Below are 18,681 nucleotides of genomic sequence, written 5' to 3' on the forward strand. Positions count from 1 at the left end.
AAAGTTAATGTACTATGTTCCCTTTCAATTTCACCCTCTGTCCCTAGCAATATAAATTATAATCTTAACTATTGCTCACTAAATTCCAATTCAAATATAGATTTTTTTTTTTGTCATGCCCCTACATGAATTATAGGTAATAATAAAATAAATAAATAATATAAAGTGTAGCTTCACTTATGAAGGTCGCCAAAGACTTAGCAACCAGCCTGACCTGCCTCTCCAGCAACGTCTTTTACTGTCAGATTTAAAATTTGGGCAGGAGATCTGGCATCTATCATAGGTGAAGAGAAGCTACCATCAACTAAGAGCATGTGTTTCTGTTTCAAGAAACAATTATATTTAATAAGAATAAAATTAGTAGTGGAACAAGACAATTTCATTACAGTTTACTGGAAACACTAGTACATACAACTGGTGCTTATTTTCATTTTTGATTCTAATTATACTCTGTGGTCCACTAACCGCTAATGTCTTTAGTCAATAGAAAGCCAAGAACGCTGCTGTTCAATGATTGTATACTAAACCATCTTAAACCGAGTCCCAAATTTAATAATGCACTAGAATATAGTGTCATTTTTCAATAGGTCTAACTTCAGCAGAGCTAAATATGAATTGGATTTATTTTCCTCATCAGTATGCATTCCTACTAGGCAAGAATCCCACTCATCCCATTAGCAGCAAAAGAGAACCATGGTAATCTACTGTACATTTGGGATATTACTACCAGTTCATTGTCTCTGTGTGCCAAAGTAACGATGATGCCCAGAAATAATATACTTTTGTATATTTTCAATGCAGAACAGTTGCATTGATGTATTTGTGTACATAAGGATTAGTAGAAAAATGTTTTGAGCAATTTCAATTGTGAATCTAAAGAGATTGTAAAGGCGCCTTATCGTAGATGTCAGTACGGCCTCTCCTATGGGGCAGACACAGGCTCGTGTCGTTACTCCCTAACATCTACCTGCCCACTCCATTCTCCAGTAAGAGGAACGCCAGGACAAAGGGGCCAAGTAAATTTGCAGATAAGCATTTCTTTTTTTAATATTTCTTAAATCACAAACAATTTTATTATTATATGTGGGACACAGAATGAGTGCCCAAAGACTAGATTGAACAAGTCTGTCACTTTAACAAAAGGGTGCATGCATATAGACAATCTCTGTATCAAAGAAACTCTGTTAAAAATATCATATTGATAGTCTGTAATGTGGGAAATTAAATTCTATAATAAAACATGTAGTGATAGTGACATAGTAATAGCCAAGGGGCAACAATCACTTCTTTTGGCTCTCAGATTCGATCTTCAAGAGGCCACAGGTTTCATTAGGTGTATTCATATATCAGAGTTTTTTGGGCATCTTTTGCTAAGGTTTGTGGAAAATTGCGAAAAAACAATGCTGAGACTATGCAAATTGCGTCAAAAAACAACAGAAAACCAGAATGTGTGAATACACCCTTTGTGCCCTCTAGTTATAAACAGCATCTGTTGTGTTTATGGATTCTCATTAAGCAGACAGCAGTCATCTGAGCTCCACGTTGAGAAATAAAAGAGGTTCTCTGCGATTTTTTTTATTAGCCCTTTTATTCATGAAATAAAGGGGCTTTTCATTTACTGTTTAAAAAAAACAACAAAAAAAACAATTCCCTCTCTTCCTACACCGTCCACTGATCTGAGTGCCGCTGCATGTAAACATTGCAGCAGTGCTCAAGGTCCCCACATGGGTCCTCTGCGCATTCCATTTATGGCACAGCCGCAGCGAGGACACCCTTTCTGTGAAATGTACAGGTGTCCCGATCATTGCACAGACAGTGAGAGAGTGGTGCTTATGTACGGACCTGGGCAATGCTTCAATATTTAAATGTTGTGGCGCTTAGCTTAGCGGGAGCTTTAAGGAGGGAGTTAATTAAAAGCCTTCTTATTCTTCCTAAAAGGAAGGGAAAAAAAGTTCCCATCTAGATAAACTATTTATGTTATTGTACTCTAAAGGCTCATAATCATATTGTGGCTCAATACAACCTCCGGGTTATACAGAGCCACAATACTTCACCCATTGAATGCTGTGGGACCATAATATACCGCTATATGCTTCTAATTTAGGTAATGGAGGTATACAGAGGATTTTTTATACGGAATCGGGCATAAAAAAATATTGCATGCTCCAGGGGCAAATGCAGGATTTTTAAGGGGTGGGTTGCAAATGTATACTTTTTAAATCAAGTTATTTTTGCCACGCTCCCCCTAGCCTCTGTTTTCTGTGCTACCAGTATTGGTCTCAATGTATCCACCAGCCTAGCCCTTTATATTGCAAGCTCTAATATAAAGGGCCAGGCTAGTGAACATGTGCTAATCATTACTCATAGGGCAAAAGCCTGCCTGTAAATAGTGCCACAGTGCCCACCGTAGATAGTGCCACACACTGCCCCCTGTAGAAAGAGACCTTTGCTCTCTGTAGATAATGCCACAGTGCACAAGTGGATAATTCCACACATTGCCCCCTTTAGATAAGGCCACAGTGCCTATGTAAATAGTGCCACAGTGTCCCCTGTAGATGGTCCCACAGTACCCACTGTAGATAATGCCACACACTGCCCATGTAGATAGTGCAACACTGTCCATGTAGATAGTAACATAGCGCCACACACTGGCAATGTAGATAGTGCAACACACTGCCCCCCTAGGTATTGCCACAGTGTCCCTGTAGATATCGCCACAGATGTAGATAGTGCCAGTCTCTTCTGACTAGACCTCCTCCAGATGAACGACGCAAGCGGCGAAAACCGGCGAATGCCGGGAAAGGGAACTAATGGTTTCCTTGCCTCATCAGCCCAGTCCTAAGGAAGCAGATACAATTGAGTCCAATTGAATGCAAGGGTCTCCCGATCCTGGTCATAGGAGGGTGTCTGGGCAAATGGAAACCTCCATACAGGCTCTTTGCACATGCACCTAAAAAATTGTTTATTTATATATAATTTCGCAATGTACATGGCTGTATTATGTTATTATCTAATAATTACACAACTTGTCAAAAAAAAAATCTTTAGAGCAGCAAGAATAAGGGAAAATGAATTATTTTCTCATATCCACTATACTTTGCAGAGTGCAGTAATCTGCAGACTACATCCTTATAGAGGATGATGAGAAGAATGTTTGTGAATAACTTTCCACTTGGGTTTTAAAACTGGCTGGAATTAGGGAGGCGGGTGGGTAATCTCAGTCCTCAAAATGCTCTTGGCCTCAAAGCAATCAGCATAATTAATAGTAATTGACTACACTGAGAAGAAAGAAGCCACTGCCAGGCCTACAACATCTGTCTAACACCTCTTCAACTGCCCTTTGCCTAATTTTCTTTACTTCCTAAAAAATGTTGAATAAGCAACTAAGTGTGTGAAGATTTGAATAATTAAAAGCGCTGATTTTACATCATAGTCTTGTTCGCATGTGCATCTAACAATATGTAGCAGAGTTAAATATGAAAATGCTTGACATTTATTGTCAAAGTGTATGTAATTATGCTAATTTCAATAACAGCAGTACAATAGTAATTATATCTCTTTCATTGTATTTACTTGTGTAATGACCTTTAGTTATCACTGAAAAGGCATAGTAGCTACATAAATATATATTTAAACTCACATTTTAGTAGCATTCAGTTTAAGAAACATTAAAAAATGTGATGAGTTATATAACATAGCTAATTATTTATCAACTCTTGAAGTGATCTTTTTGAACGTCAAGTGAAATAATGAAAAATGTCGCTTGTTCTATTTTTCCATCCTGATGACTAATAAAAGCAAACTTTACATATAATGTAAAGGGAATATGTCATCAGAAAATGACCTATTGTTTAAATTAAGTTTTTATGTTAAACATATTTTTTTCATTTTCTATGTCATTATCTATATTAGAAAAAATAATCCTATAATCTTGCAGATTCACTCTGACCACTGAACCTCACAATAGACTGCCACTTCCTGTTCTGTAGAGATCACTTCTCAACTGTCATCTCATTATCATCACAAGCAGGATTACAATAAAAGGTACGGAAGTATAAGGACAACAAAATGGGGGGAGAAGAAAGTGGCGCTCCTCAGAGGAAATGTTTGTTCAGAGCACAATCTGTACCTTTGATCGTTTTCGTGTAGTACCACAAGACCCAGTAGTTAGCCTGTTCTTAGGTTATGGGCATATCACCCGAAGAAAGAACGGTTGTGGATCTTAGTTGTGGCGGTGTGCCGCCGGCAGCCTCCTATTTCGATCCCTAGAAGGACGACTCCTTGCCGTAGGGATGAAATTCAATGCAGGGGGGAAAACCAAGAAAAATGTATGCATTCTTTCAGTGATGGCACCACCAGGCAAGTAGGAAGGATTTCAATGAACAGAGGTTATATAGATTATACTTGACCTAATGAAGGGACCGGTATGGTCCTGAAATGTATAGTCCACTTGAATAAAGAAAGTTTTACCTCCAATCATTGAAATCCTTCCTACTTGCCTGGCGCCGTCACCTAAAGATTGCATATATTTTTCTTGGTTTTCCACCAGCATACAATGAAAAGTAACACCTATATATAGATAACACAGGATCCACCATTGACAATATGTAATGGACAAAGCTCCCCTCCTATCCTATCCTGGACAATGACCTCTACACGGGTCACAGAGCATACCTAGAAATCTCTCCCAAGTCAATGAGTCCCCTCCTGTTCACAGATTTCTGTGGTCCATATGGCTACTGTAAAGCATATCTCTAAATGCTGTTAAAGGAACAGTGTCATCACAAATTATTTTTTTATATGTTAAAGATGTTAGTGCTTTATTAAAAACGTTTATATTCATTTGTGTGTTTGTGTTTTACTTTTTCTTATTTTTACACTTTTTCTTCCCTATGGGGGCTGCCATTTTTTGTTCCATTTCTGTGTGTGTCGATTAACGACACATACAGACATGGAATACGGCAGCCACAGTCCCATAGGGACTGAGAACGGCTCCCGTCCCATTGACTTCAGTGTACGGCGTCTGTGTGGGAACTGCGCATGCGCCGCTCCCACACAGTCCAATTCGAAATTGGCGCCGTCCGGCGCCATTTTCCTGTGGACCGGAAGTCGTGGCCGGACAGTAATATTACTACTTCCGGTCGCGGCTTCCGGATTTGTGCACTTGGACCAGCGGCAGCAAACGGAGCGGACGGGCCGGAGGGAGCCGCGGCGGCAGGAGCAGGTAAGAGATTTCAATGTATGTTCGTGTTTGTGTGTGTTTACTACTGTATGTAAACCTACTACACTGTGTGTTAGCTCAAAAAATGGCGACACACAGTGTAAGAGGTTACACCGTTCAAACCCCTCGTTTATCCCGGCACTAGCCAGGATAAAGGAGGGGGGGATGCTGAGAGCTCACTAGAGCGAGGGCTTTTTACCCAATTTTGCAAAGCTGCAATTTTGGGGATAGCTCCATCTAGTGACCAAAAATGGGTAGTATTATAAATTAGAATTAATTTATAATATTTCCTGACTCGTGAAAAAAATAAAAAAAATTTGAACAATGTTTAATCACCCACACACTAAATGTTTAATTTAAAAAAAACAAACATGTTTTTCTGGCAACACATTCCCTTTAACAGCAGCTCAGGCAAAAAAAAATCTACAAATGAAAAATAAAAACAGATTAGAAAAAGAGATTAAGTTTCACTTTCTGCTTTTAATTAGGCAGAACAATATTTGTGATACTTTACCTTTAAAGGGTTGTCCAGAAGTTTAAAGGGGTTGTCTCATCCCAGACAACTCTTTGAATATGATAAGCGCGGTTCCTGCAACCCCCAAGAAAGAAAGAACGAAAGAACAAAAGTAAGTAAGATAGAAAGAAGATACATATAATATAAAGCAATATGTTCCCTGCCTTCTATCATTATGGACATAAAATGATTTTTTTTGGATACCAATCAACATCTATTAAAAAGTGAAGAAATTGCCCAGATTCGTTACACAGCATACATTAGTAGGTCTTTATTATCTTTTTATTGTTTCATATACAACTTGATATACTCTAGACAATAGTAAAATTTATATATATATATATATATATATATATATATATATATATATATATAGTATAATATTAATATTAACATGGTTACTGGGTACCCCTAATGTCCAAGGAACATCACTTTGTTTTCTATTTTCTCAAGCAGATTCAACCTACTTCTAAAATGTGTTTAGCAAGTGCATTGGCTTCATCTACTTCCAATCTTCACTTTACCCACTCCAGGAAAATCTCCCATCATATATATGAGGTGTATAGTCTGGACATATGCAATTGTGCACCATACAGTTGCATGCGTCACTGATTGACTCCCTTTGTAAAAAAAAAAAAACTATGCCATGCGGTATACTTTTTATTTTTTTTTGCTTGATCCCTTTGTTTGAATAGCTTTTCCACACAGTTAGGCCTTATTCACACGAACGTGTTATACGTCTGTGCTACGTGCGTGATTTTCACGCGCGTCGCACGGACCTATGTTAGTGAATGGGGCCGTTCCGACTGTCAGTGAATTTCATGCAGCGTATGTGTGCTGTGTAAAACTCACGACATGTCCTATATTTGGCCGTGTTTCGCGCAGCACGCACCCGTTGAAGTCAATGGGTGCGTGCAAATCGCGCATGGCACACGGAAGCACTTCCGGGAGCTGCGCGTGATGTGCGCTACAGTAGTAAAATAAATGAATGAAAACAGAAAAGCACCACATGCTTTTCTGTTTGTCAACATAAAACTAGAGTGTCATAATGATGCCGGCTGCGCGAAAAACACGCAGCCATGCACCATATGCTGATGCCACACGGACCTTTTGCGCACGCAAAACGCAGCGTTTTTTTGCGTGCGCAAAACGGACACGTCCATTTGAATAAGGCCTAAGAATAAATATATGCTGAAACATGACAAAAGGACACTCTTTTGGCAGACATCAAGCCCATAGAACTCTATAGATACATTTGATATATTGTACAGTGAAGGAAATAAGTATTTGATCCCTTGCTGATTTTGTAAGTTTGCCCACTGTCAAAGACATGAACAGTCTAGAATTTTTAGGCTAGGTTAAGTTTACCAGTGAGAGATAGATTATAAAAAAAAAAAAAAAGAAAATCACATTGTCAAAATTATATATATTTATTTGCATTGTGCACAGAGAAATAAGTATTTGATCCCCTACCAACCATTAAGAGTTCCAATCAACTTGTTGCTGCATTAAAGACAGCTATCTTAAATGGTCACCTGTATAAAAGACTCCTGTCCACAGACTCAATTAATCAGTCTGACTCTAACCTCTACAACATGGGCAAGACCAAAGAGCTTTCTAAGGATGTCAGGGACAAGATCATAGACCTGCACAAGGCTGGAATGGGCTACAAAACCATAAGTAAGACGCTGGGTGAGAAGGAGACAACAGTTGGTGCAATAGTAAGAAAATGGAAGACATTCAAAATGACTGTCAATCGACATCGATCTGGGGCTCCATGCAAAATCTCACCTCGTGGGGTATCCTTGATCCTGAGGAAGGTGAGAGCTCAGCCGAAAACTACACGGGGGGAACTTGTTAATGATCTTAAGGCAGCTGGGACCACAGTCACCAAGAAAACCATTGGTAACACATTACGCCGTAATGGATTAAAATCCTGCTGTGCCCGCAAGGTCCCCCTGCTCAAGAAGGCACATGTACAGGCCCATCTGAAGTTTGCAAATGAACATCTGGATGATTCTGAGAGTGATTGGGAGAAGGTGCTGTGGTCAGATGAGACTAAAATTTAGCTCTTTGGCATTAACTCAACTCGCCGTGTTTGGAGGAAGATAAATGCTGCCTATGACCCAAAGAATACCATCCCCACTGTCAAGCATGAAGGTGGAAACATTATGTTTTGGGGGTGTTTCTCTGCTAAGGGCACAGGACTACTTCACCGCATCAATGGGAGAATGGATGGAGCCATGTGCCGTCAAATCCTGAGTGACAAACTCCTTCCCTCCACCAGGACATGAAAAATGGCTCGTGGCTAGGTCTTCCAGCACGACAATGACCCGAAACATACAGCCAAGGCAACAAAGAAGTGGCTCAAAAAGAAGAACATTAAGGTCATGGAGTGGCCTAGCCAGTCTCCAGACCTTAGTCCCATCGAAAACTTATGGAGGGAGCTGAAGATCCGAGTTGCCAAGCGACAGCCTCGAAATCTTAATGATTTACAGATGATCTGCAAAGAGGAGTGGTCCAAAATTCCATCTAACATGTGTGCAAACCTCATCATCAACTACAAAAAACGTCTGACTGCTGTGCTTGCCAACAAGGGTTTTGCCACCAAGTATTAAGTCTTGTTTGCCAAAGGGATCAAATACTTATTTCTCTGTGCACAATGCAAATAAATGTATAGAATTTTGACAATGTGATTTTCAGTTTTTTTTAAAAATATAATCTATCTCTCACTGGTAAAATTAACCTAGCCTAAAAATTCTAGACTGTTCATGTCTTTGACAGTGGGCAAACTTACAAAATCAGCAAGGGATCAAATACTTATTTCCTTCACTGTATATGCCAAGAGAATTTCCTGGCATATACACAAGACGTAGACCAAGACAGATTCCAGAAGGTTATTTTTTATTTGACTTGTCGTTCATGGTCTGTAAGGCCTTATTTACATGAACATGTGCGCTTTGCGCGCATAAAAAATGCTGCGTTTTGCGTGCGTTGCAGTTCCGTCTGTCATCAGTGTTTGGTGCGTGTCTGCGTTATTTTTGTGCGCATTGCATCCTTATGTCAAGTGGTTTTAACGTATGCAAATTTAATTGAAGGAGGTGGTTTTCATTTTCTCATAATTTTTTGAGCAACTGTTGCGAGAATCACGCACAGCACACGGATGTGCGTCCGTGTGATGTCCGTGATTGTCACGCACCCATTGACTTCAATGGGTGCGTGATGCACAAAAAACGCTCAAGTATAGGACATGCAGTGAGTTTCACGCAGCGGACACACGCTGCATGAAAAACACGGAATGTCTGAATGGCCCCATTGACTTACATAGGTCCGTGCGACGTGAGTGATTTTCACGCACGTATCACGGACGTGAAAAACGCTTGTGTAAATAAGGCCTAAAGGTTATACCCCATAAATTAAAACAACAAATCGTTGTTCAATCTCTGACAAGTTATTGCCTTTGTTCGGCATCTTTAAGCCCTTCCTGCTGCAGCCACTTTTGACCTTCCTGACAGGGCCTTATTTTTCAAATCTGACCTATCTCACTTCATGTGGTAATAACTTTGGAATACTTTTACCTATCCAAGCAATTCTGAAATTGTTTTCTCGTGACACATTGGACTTTAAGTTACAAGTACAATTTGGTCAATTTTTCAGTTTTTTATTGTGAAAAACACCAACATTTTTAGCAAAAAATTGCAAAATTAGCAAAATTAGCATTTTTATCAATTTACATGTATCTGCTTGTAAGACAAATAGCTATACCACACAAAATAGTTGCTAATTAACATTTCCCATATGTCTACTTTAGATTGGCATCGTTTTTTTGAACATCCTTTTATTTTTCTAGGATATTACAAGGCTTAGAACTTTAGCAGAAATTTCTAAAATTTTCAATAAATTTTCAAAAGGCTATTTTTACAGGGGCCCGTTCTGTTGTAAAGTGGCTTTGAGGGCCTTATATATTAGAAACCCCCAATAAGTCACCCCATTTTAAAAACTGCACTACTCAAAGTATTCAAAACAGCATTTAGAAAGTTTATTAACCCTTTAGGCGTGTCACAAGAATTAAAGTAATGTAGAGGTGAAATTGACAAATTTTTGCAAAATTTCATGTTTAATTAAATTTTTTGTTACAGAAGGTTTTACAAGAGAAACACAACTCAATATTTATAGCCCAGATTCTGCAGTTTTTAGAAATATTCCACATGTGGCCCTAGTATGCTAATGGACTGAAGCACAGGCCTCAGAATCAAAAGAGCTGTCACGAGGGGTTCGTGACCCACTGGGCTGTACCGTCTTGTCGGTATGGCAGCTGGGGAATAGGACGCAGGTCAAAGTCTATAGTTCGTATAGGGTACCTGTGGCAGCTCGGACAGTAGCGAGGCAGGCTAGGCAGGAACTTGGCAGCAGGTGGACGTCAGGTGTGGAGAGGCAGGTCAGTCGTGGAATATAGCACAGCATGGCTACAGCAAGCACGACATTAGATTCAGGAAACAGGAATAGGAACAGGAACAGGAAACCACTGGGAGCAGGAAACACTAGGGGGCCATTTGCAAGACAGACTAGGGATACAACAACAAAGCTCAGGCATTGAACTAGGGGGCTGGACCCCTCTTATAGTCCAGAGTACTCAAAGGTCAGGAACGAGATCCGGTGTACGCGCTGCCCCTTTAAGAGCGGGCACGAGCATGCGTGCGCACCCTACTGGATCCGGCATTGGTGTGTAGACGTGAGCGCTGGCTTCTCCTAAGCCGACTTGTGGCTGCGGCTGCGGCTGTGAGGGGAGGAACGGAGCTGACAGCCCGCAGCCACGGACATGACAGTATCCCCCCTCTTATGCCCCCTCTTCTTGGGACCAGAGAAAGAGAGAAATTTTTTCAGAGGAGCAGGAGCATTAAGGTTCTCTTCTGGCTCCCAAGACCTCTCTTCAGGACTAAATCCCTTCCAATCCACCAAATAAAAGGTCTTTCCTCTAACTCTTTTGGTGTCCAGGACAGCCACAGGTCTAGGAGTCTTGGTGTAGCGGTTCAAGACCACTGGCTTCAGGAGGGATGTGTGGAAGGAGTTGGGGACCTTGAGGGTAGGAGGCAGCTGAAGTTTATATGCGACAGGGTTGACTTGTTTTAGGATCTCGAATGCTCCGAGGAACCTGGGAGAAAACTTGCATGACGGTACTCATAGTCGAATGTTCCTGGAGGACAGCCAGACCTTTGTGCCAGGAAGAAACTGAGGTGGTTCTCTTCTCCTTGTGTCCGCCCTCCGTCTCATACGATCCACTGCCAGCAGGATGGAGGATCGAGTTTGCCGCCAAATTTGTAGAAAGTCCTTGAAGGCCGCGTCAGCAGCTGTTACCTTGGATGAATCAGGAACCGGGAGAGATATTCGTGGGTGTTGGCCAAGTACTATGAAGAACGGAGTGTTCCTTGTTGACTCGCTGACATGATTGTTGTAGGAGAATTCAGACCACTGGAGCATCATGTTGCCTAGAGACGAAGTGATGCAGGTAGTTCTCCAAGATTTGATTATTCCTCACGACCTGTCCATTGGACTGAGGATGGTAGGCCGAGGAAAAGTCCAACTTCACACCTAGAAGTCCGCGGAGGGCTCTCCAGAACCTCGAGGGGAACTGAACCCCCCGATCAGACACAATATGCTGCGGCAAGCCATGCAGGCGGAAGACGTGCTGGATAAACAGTTTGGCCAGTTGAGGAGCAGACGGAAGACCCGTCAGAGGAACGAAGTGGGCCATTTTTGAAAATCGATCCACGACCACCCAGACAGTGCTGCATCCGGCAGAGAGAGGCAGGTCCGTAATAAAGTCCATCGCTATATGCTGCCAGGGAGCATCGGGCACAGGCAATGGCTGGAGCAGCCCAGCGGGTCTGGAGTGAGCGACCTTGTTAGTTGCACATAGAGAGCAGGAGGAAACATAGTCCATAACATCTTTGGGCAGCGTGGGCCACCAGAAATGACGGGCAATCAAATCCCGGGTCTTACGGATCCCTGCGTGACCTGCCAGTCTTGAGGCATGTCGCCAGCAGAGGACTCTCCTTTGGTCAGCCATGCGCACAAAAGTTCTCCCTGGAGGGATGTCCCCAACTTTCAGTGGATTGACTGAAACAATACAGGACGGGTCGATAATGTTATGGGGCATCTCCATAGTGTCCTCCGTCTCAAAAGACCTGGATAAGGCGTCGGCTCTCACATTCTTGTCAGCCGGGCGATAATGGAGCTCAAACTGGAACCTGGCAAAGAACAGTGACCACCTGGCCTGACGAGGATTCAGCCATTGGGCTGTCTGGAGGTAGGTGAGGTTCTTGTGGTCCGTAAAAATCAGGATGGGGTGAGCTGCGCCCTCTAGTAGATGTCTCCACTCCTCCAGGGCCAATTTGATGGCCAGTAACTCTTGATCCCCAATCGAGTAGTTGCGTTCTGCGGAAGAGAAGAGCTTAGAGAAATATCCAAATACCCTAGACTTGCCCTTGGAACCTCTCTGGAACAGGAGTGCACCAGCACCGACAGAGGATGCGTCCACCTTCAACGAGAACTGTAGGGAAACGTCTGGATGATGGAGGATAGAGGCTGATGTGAAGGCACTCTTCAGGGTATTGAATGCAGGACTCTGCCTCAGGAGTCCACACCTTAGCGTTCATGCCCTTCTTGGTGAGGTTAGAGAAAGGAGATGTTAGTGAAGAGAAGTTTGGGATGAACTGTCTGTAAAAATTGGCGAATCCCCGAAAGTGCTGTATGGCCCTCAAGCTTTGAGGACGTGGCCATTCCAGGACGGACTTTACCTTTTCAGGATCCATCTTGAGGCCTCTATTCGAAATGATGTAGCCCAGGAAAGGTAGAGCATCTCTCTCAAATACACACTTCTCCAATTTGGCGTACAGTTGATTCTCCCTTAATCGCAGCAAGACTTGACGGACATGTTTCCAAAGCGTCATAGGATCTGGAGAAATAATTAAGATGTCATCAAGATAGACTACCACACAAACATAAAGCAGGTCACGGAAAATGTCATTCACAAACTCCTGGAAGACTGCGGGAGCATTACACAGGCCGAAGGGCATTACTAGATATTCATAGTGTCCGTCCTGGGTGTTAAATGCCGTCTTCCAATCATCACCCTGGCGAATTCGGATTAGGTTGTAAGCCCCCCGCAGGTCTAACTTGGAAAAGATCTTGGCACCACGTATACGGTCAGATAATTCTGAGATCAATGGCAAAGTATACTTATTTTTCACCGTGATCTGGTTGAGACCCCGGTAGTCTATACAGGGACGTAGAGAACCATCCTTCTTTTTGACGAAGAAGAACCCGGCTCCTGCCGTGGAGGAAGACTTGCATATGAAGCCCCGCTCCAAGTTCTCTCTAACATAGGCCGACATAGACAGAGTCTCTGGCAGAGAGAGAGGATATACCCTTCAATGGGAAAGGGAAGCACCAGGAACCAGCTCGATAGGACAGTCATATGCCCGATGTGGGGGCAGTGTCTCCGCCTCTTTCTTGCTAAAGACGTCCGCAAATGAAGCAAAATGACTCGGCAATCCTGCCAGTGACTGAGGCAGAGGAGGCTGAGCCAAACGAATCTGTCCCAGGCAACGATTGTGACACTCGGGGCCCCACTGGAGAACCTCTCCAGAGTTCCAGTCCAGGACTGGAGCATGCAATCGGAGCCAAGGCAGGCCCAGCAACACAGAATCAACGGCTCTGGGTAGGACATAGAACGACAGCAGTTCGGAGTGGAGGGCCCCTACTTGGAACCTCAGTGGTTTGGTCACAGCAACAACTGGTTTAGGCAGGGGTAGACCATCTACAGAAGCAATTGTCAACGGGCTCTCCATAGGGGTGGTAGGCAACTGAAGAAGGTCCACCAGATCTCTACGGATGAAATTAGCCGCGGATCCCGAGTCCAGATACGCAGAGACCTGATGCATTCTCTCGCCGGACACTATGGTCGCTGGTATGGACAATTTGGATGAAAGTACTTTTTTACCCAGGGTTGTCACTCCTAGCAACCCTAGGCTTTGGGGCTTTAGGGGACACAGGCGCACAAGATGGCCACCGAGGCCGCAAAGAAACAAAGTCCCGAAGTGAGTCTGCGTTGTCTCTCCTGGGTGGATAGCTTACCCCGGTCCATCATCACAGATTCCTTAGGCGGATCGACATCTGAGGACAGCAGGAGTTGCTGCAAAGTAGGGCCCAGACTAGGAGGGTCTCCCTCCCGACGAACCTCTTGGAGGCGTTCTCGGATCCGTATGTCAATCCGGGCGGACAGAAGGATGAGGTCATCCAGGGTGGATGGCAGGTCTCGAGCAGCAAGTTTGTCCTTAATCCTAGGGGACAGTCCATTCCAGAATGCTGCTACCAGAGCCTCATTGCTCCACAACAGTTCTCCCGCCAGGGTGCGGAAGTGGATGGCGTACTCACTCACAGAGGTGTCTCCTTGGCGTAGTTTAATCAAGGCAGCCGCTGCAGATGAGGCCCGTCCAGGCTCCTCAAATACCATGCGAAAGGTCCAGAGAAAGGCTTGGAAATCACGGGTCTCAGGTCCTTGTCTCTCCGAGATAGGGTTCGCCCATGCAAGAGCCTTTCCGGTGAGGAGAGAAATGATGAATGCAACCCTGGCGCCGTCAGATGAAAATGTCCTGGAATACAGGCTGAAATGGATCTGGCACTGGTTCAAAAATCCACGACAGGAACCTGCGCTCCATCATAGTGGTCGGGAAGTGGAAAAGAAAAACGCGGGTCGACACTGCCAGGAGGTGTAGTCTGAGGATCAACACTGCCAGGGGTGTAGTGAGCACTTTGACCCTCACAAGTGACTCATAATTTTTATTAGAATTTAAGTGTGAAAATAAAAATTTTTACAATAAGATGTCGTTTTAGCTAAAAAAAAAAAACTTTTTCCACAAGGAATAAAGAAGAAAAAGCCCCCCATCATTTGTAAAGCAACTTCTCCAGAGTATGTAAATACCCCATATGTGGTCATAAAAAAAAATAAAAAAAAATTCGCCGAGGGGCCTGAGGATGCCTTTCTCGTCGACTTTCAAAGAGGATCTCCCCTTTACTATTGAATGGGAGACTTATATGGAGGAATGCACTAAAGGGATGATTGATAGATTACTCAACAAGAGAAAATCACTGTGTATCCTACTCAGTATTAAAATTTAAATAATTATTATAAAACTGCAATCTTATTCTAAACATCAAGATTTCCAATTTATTAATCATAATATTAATAATAGAATTCAAACTGGAACATGAATTAATTGAAAAAAAAGCCAATAAATTGTCCAGAGATAGAAGAGATTATCAAACAAATCAGATAAGATCCCGGAATAAACAATTTATACGCCAATCTGAAGGAAATCCCACACAGGGATATTTCACACAAAGAGACCCCCGCAAAAAATTCTTATAGAATTCAACCCCCGCTACAAAAACACTCCACAACAAGGAACTAGTACCCTAACACAAGATCAAAGACTAGAAATTGTGCAATCCCGCAGATTATTTCTTAACAGTAAATATAATAAAAATAATAAAACAAACACCTATACAAAACACTCCACAACAGGGAAATCTAAATCTGATATAAGATGAGAAAATTGAGACAGAAAGATCGTATAAAATTCCTCTAAAAAGTAAACCAAAGCAAACCTCTTTATACAATAAGGGTATGTTCACACGCACTAATTACGGACGTAATTCAGGCGTTTTACGCGTTGAATTACGCCCGAATTTACGTCTTGAATGCGTTGACAAACATCTGCCCATTGAAAGCAATGGGCTGACACTTGTCTGTTCACACGAGGCGTAAATTTACGCGCCGCTGTCAAATAACGGCACGTAATTAGACGCCCGCGTCAAAGAAGTGACCTGTCACTTCTTGGGGCGTATTCGACGCGCCGTAATCCCATTGAAGCCAATGTTATCTGCTGAAAAGTGTTTCAGGCGTTTTGGACGCCCCTTGTGCGCGTAATTTGGGGCGTTACGGATGGAAATACGCGCGAAATTACGCTCCGAATTAACGCCCCAAGCTTCAAAAGCCCTCCCCCAAGGGGTGTTGCCAATGCAGCCATTTTCAAAGGCCATTTTAGTCATTTTTAAGCTAGGTAATAAAAACCCCTGATTTGACTGCTTCAGCATGGCACCCCCCACGTACAGGAGGATGCACATCGACGTGGATGCCCTAATCTCCGAAGTAAGTACAAAATGATAGGCATAATGTTGCTTGGATTGTGTTTAAGGGGGGGGGGGGGGGGGGGATTTCCTTGTACACTGAAGACACTATGCAGGTGCAAGCATGTGTCTAGGCCCTGTGTTCTCATTTTCTGTCATGTGTTTTGTGAATCTGTGTATCTTTTAACATACATGCCCACAATCTACACATACCCAATGCAATGTATGTACTGTTGAACTTGTCTTGTGGAACATGCCATTTGGGTAGCAACAACTGCACATGCAATTGCGCACAGACCGCACAGCGCATGTGTAGCTGTTTTTAACTAACAAACTGTCCACTCTCTCTGTTTGAAACTCCTCAATGTTAAAGCTGGCCACATTGCTTTCTTGTCGTTTGCTCTGTGTCGGCACATTTTTTCAACAATGTGCGCCGCATATTTGTATCTCATTTTATGGTGTGTTGGAAGGTGTGCCGCACATGTGCTCTTTATGTGTGCTTTTGCAATTTTCACTTGCGGATGGTTGCTGTGTGTTTGGAGCACAGCAATGGGTCCCCACCACACAATCCCCCCTGGCTTGCATTTCCTTGCATCTCCAACCCCCACGGGTAGCATTACGCACTTTACTTGATGAAGTAACCACCGTACTTAGATTAGCAGTGAATTTGGTCATGTGATTTTTGGATTCACCCAAAAGATTACCATGTGTGTGTTGTTATTTTCTGGCACTGCATAAACTAAGCCATCTGTCACAAAGGTAATGCACGTTCTTTACAGTTTGATTAGTCATTTATGTTTGGTTTTAATTTGCCTTGGTATGTTGTAAAGGTGGAGGCTCGCAGCAATCTCTGGAATAAGCAGGTGCCAGGCTATTCGAATCGGGCCCGGAGACAGGACTCCTGGGAGGAGATTTGCGTGGCGCTGTACCCCGACTGGGTGAGGCGGTCCAATAAGGAGCAGAGCGAAATTGGTGAGTGTTTGTCATGTGCCCATGTAGGTCAATAGAATCATGATGTTTTGGGTTTATACAGGGAAATGGTGTGTCTCGGCCCAGCAATGTTTTTCTGATGACAGGCTAAAGTAAAGGAGCAAGTAGATTTTCACATCTAAAATACACACATCTTAGCTGTGTTTGTTTGAACCCACACGTAACTTTATTTATAAACTACAGACAAAGGGTACATTGACTTTAAACGAATAATGTGATCTTGGGGTCCTGAGTTCCTGTTGCCTATTTGTTGCAGAGAAAGACCTCCAGACGGGATCGGTTCATGCGGGACATGAGGAAAGCAGAGAGGAGTGGCTCATCTCCGCCACACGGGTCACAATGCCCGTACCACGAGCAGCTGCTGTTCCTCCTGCCCAACAGGGCACTCCGCCAGTAAGTTTTTCCATCCATTTGTAAACCACTACGTGTTGTTTAATGGTGTATTGCAGCGCATGGGTAGGCATAGTGGTTGAGGGCTAGGTATTGTTCAGCAATTTAAAAAGAAAGGATGAGAGACATGTGTGCTGCACAAATACTTCATATTCTCCTTTAACGTTATCAGATCCTCGGGCAATGTTCAGCCCCCGACGCAGGAGGATACCCCTGCACAACAGGACCAGAAGCTGAGGGACAGGGATCCTACTCCTTCCACCTCTCGGCAGGCACCTGCGGAAGCGGAGCACGATTCGGCATCGGAGGCGGAACCAAGCCTTCTCTCCGTCCTCCGAAGTGGGCGATCGAAACCCTGCCCCACCTGCTGCCAGCCAGGTGCCAGTTGCCAACCCAACCCCTCTGCCACCCCCATCCACTCTCCTCCCACACGACACCGATCTCGGAGGACCCTCCGGACAATGGAACGCCAACTGGAAGTTGAGTCCAACGCCATGTCCTTTATCCGGAGGGTCGACGGCGATGATGAGTACGATTTTTTTGGCTACGCCGTTGCATCTCGCTGCCGCCAGTTGCAACGCCATGTTTGCCACTCCTACATGGCCTACACTCTAGCCGCGGGGGCAGCCTTTGAGATCGCAGCCCCACTCCCACCCCTGGAGGAGCTGGTATACAACCTCCATCGGGCCACTGGCGTGAGGGAGCCATCCGTCCCAATGCCCCTGAGCCCACGACCCGTCAGTGTCTCCACCCAGACGGAGACACCACAGCCCCCACCCTCCTCAGCCATTTCCACTGCTGCATCCCAGGTCATGGAACCTAGGTTCCCTTACCCACCCTCCCAATACGCCACCAGTGGCTATAGCCAGATGTATCCTCAACATTTCCCACCCCATTATCCTGGCCCTTCAAATTATGACTCTCCTCCCCGTTTCACCCAAATGTAGCCCCTTCCCTTATGTTGTGTCCCACTCATGTTATGAGTTCATGTTTTTAAGTTTTGTGATGTTACAAAATGTTGTTGCCATGATTGATGGAGCATTTGAGGCAATGATGTAATTGCTCAATATGTTACCGAGCTTGAAAGTAAAAGATGTTGATAGTTTGATTGGCTGGAAATTTTTTATATCACAACCCACAACATTGGGATAAACACAAACGGACACATGGAAAAAGCAAGACAACTAACATTATCTTCTGACTTGCCAACACACATTTTTGTATGTGTTTGGATATCTCCACCATTACTGCAGATTGTCTCTACCAACAGTTGGCAGGTTCCAGGCGTTTGAACGTGCCTTCCCCCATGCCACATTGCTCCAACACATAGTGTCTCATAAGGGGGGTGGATGTCTGATCCGTATCCCCACTTTTC

The 18,681-nt window shown here is 43.7% G+C and overlaps 1 protein-coding gene across 2 annotated transcripts in view; it reads left to right on the forward strand.

Moving 5' to 3' along the window:
- The window catches only part of LOC142743013 (uncharacterized), a 50,571-nt gene extending 32,184 nt beyond the window's left edge, over window positions 1-18,387 (forward strand). For both annotated transcript variants that reach the window (XR_012881479.1, XM_075853350.1), the window contains 3 exons: window positions 16,757-16,898; window positions 17,173-17,309; window positions 17,479-18,387. Coding sequence is in view for 1 of the 2 variants with exons in the window: in XM_075853350.1 (XP_075709465.1) it covers window positions 16,757-16,898; window positions 17,173-17,309; window positions 17,479-17,790 (591 nt within the window). In the remaining variant the exon portion in view is untranslated. The remainder of the gene's footprint in view (window positions 1-16,756; window positions 16,899-17,172; window positions 17,310-17,478) is intronic.
- Window positions 18,388-18,681: the final 294 nt, after the last annotated feature.

Source organism: Rhinoderma darwinii, chromosome 2 (genome assembly GCF_050947455.1).
Source record: "Rhinoderma darwinii isolate aRhiDar2 chromosome 2, aRhiDar2.hap1, whole genome shotgun sequence".
NCBI lineage: Eukaryota > Metazoa > Chordata > Amphibia > Anura > Rhinodermatidae > Rhinoderma > Rhinoderma darwinii.